Source organism: Limulus polyphemus, unplaced genomic scaffold, assembly GCF_000517525.1.
Source record: "Limulus polyphemus unplaced genomic scaffold, Limulus_polyphemus-2.1.2 Scaffold513, whole genome shotgun sequence".
Lineage (NCBI taxonomy): Eukaryota > Metazoa > Arthropoda > Merostomata > Xiphosura > Limulidae > Limulus > Limulus polyphemus.
In genome coordinates this window covers 68,458-70,466 of record NW_013666123.1, presented here as the reverse complement: position 1 = coordinate 70,466, position 2,009 = coordinate 68,458, and the positions used below count along the sequence as shown (strand labels likewise).

Here is a 2,009-nt window from a genome sequence, read left to right as displayed (position 1 = left end):
TGTGCATGTAATTAGGAAATTCCTTCGGAGGAGGGAAGTCACTGTAGGCGCTCATTTCTTTGCTGCTGTTGATGATTGTAGACTTCATCACTGAGGCTAATTCATCTGTATCATCATCTCGGTAACGCCATAAACCACCAAGTTTATCAGTTTTTTCAAAGCATATTGGTTTTAATCCCTCTTCTAAACAAGCTTTAATAGAGGTCAATCCGCTGGACCCTCCACCAATAATACAAATCTGTTTGTTGTTAATCATATTTATGAAATGTATTAGACGATACCACAAAGTTCAACGAGAACAAATGCAAATCAGTTATGAACTAACCTTGGTTCTTTGTCCTGGACTACTACCACTATAATCGCCCCGTTAGTTTCACCTGAAACACAAGACAGACTAACGCAAGAGATCAACAACACTGGTTAGTATAACCTGACGTTTTATTCCCTAGGTGGCATATACGTCGTTGTCTATATTTGAAACAAGCTATGTATATGAATAGTTCAAATGAGGCAACGAAACCTACATTGCAAACTCCGTGTGTTAGTTCAATGGTAAAGTTGAAGTGTGTATTTTGCACTCTACAAGTGAACTGCACACTAACAAAAGAAAAGCGTTTACATACGTTATAATAGAAATAAATATTACTATTAATATAGTAAAAAAGGCAGTAGGAAAGCAAAGTAAGCGATGTTAATTACATCTAAAATACGATAACACGAACCTCGTTAAGAAGCTTCGGTAACCGAAGGTCGACGAACTCAACCATACTAGTAAGAAAGCAAACATTTCTAAACTAGATCCTGGGCCATTCACTCAGGTGTTAAAGAGGACTAGGTGAATCAACGTTCCAAATATCCCAGGTAGTTTTTATGGGTCAAACTCGTGTGTAAAATGTCGTAGAAATCTATAAAAATGGGGTGGTGAATCATAGCTCTAATTGAAAATATTTCACCATTTTCTGAACACAAGAGTAGACCTAGACACATCTGACAAATTCATGACGCATGCGCAATGCTATTTAAAACTAATAAGTGTCCCAATACAATTTTTTAATATGTCCATTGTTGAGCTGGTGATGTAAAGAACAACCTTACTGAAGCTAGTATAATTTCAAAATTGTATTTTGTTCATTTATTGGATATATCATAAATAATAAGTAAGAATTAATAGAACATAATTATCAGAATTATAATTATTTCACTGTTTATCAATAAATAAAGTACTTTAAACCAATATAATTAACCTTCAAGTAAATTTACTGCTATCCATAAAATATAAATGTGTACATACGGGGGATTAAAATGCTTAACTCCCTATACTGTAGTCCTGCGATAGATGGCGCTAGAAAATATGCAACTCGCGCAAGTAGAAGAAGCCTAAATACTAGACAGAAAATTGAGCTCTATCATACCTGTGAAAAAGACTGTTCTTTATGAAATAAATTGACTCATGATAATATATTACAAACATTAATATCATTGTTGATATATGCTAGATTCCAAAAGACAGGAAATTAAAATACACTTTACGATTTTTGTATACGAAGTTTTTCATTGTACCACTTTGAAACGGGTGATCGAGACACTTCAAATACAAACACAGGTTAATCTTAATCCGACGCATTTATTACGCGAGGTAAATATTAAACAAGTAAAAGGAGGTTATCAAGGTAACTTAACTCTGCATGGAATAAAAATATAAAACGTGAAACTTTAATAAGGAGAACTGACATTATAGAACAATGCAACTCTATATAAAAAAAAAAAAATGGTTTATTGATTGCAGATAATTGAAAAGTAGCAAATGTAGTATTATTTTATTACATCATATTACTAATGTTTACCGGTGTTTGTAAATATCATTTCAAGCCAATATTTAACTGCAACATGGGAGGTTTACGTTCGAATATAACCAGAATATTATTTATATATAAAAACTAGTTACTTGAAAAAGTAAACTGTTAGTAATTGTATTAATTTCATGTTTGCCCTCGCTTTTTAGTTTAGAT

At 32.6% G+C, this 2,009-nt stretch overlaps 1 protein-coding gene across 1 annotated transcript in view; it reads right to left on the bottom strand.

Annotated features, from left to right (window-relative positions):
* The window catches only part of LOC111085624 (dimethylaniline monooxygenase [N-oxide-forming] 5-like), a 2,574-nt gene extending 2,318 nt beyond the window's left edge, over positions 1-256 (bottom strand). The window contains exon 1 of the mRNA XM_022385107.1: positions 6-256. Coding sequence (XP_022240815.1) covers positions 6-256 — 251 coding nt within the window. The remainder of the gene's footprint in view (positions 1-5) is intronic.
* Between the last annotated feature and the right edge of the window lie 1,753 nt (positions 257-2,009).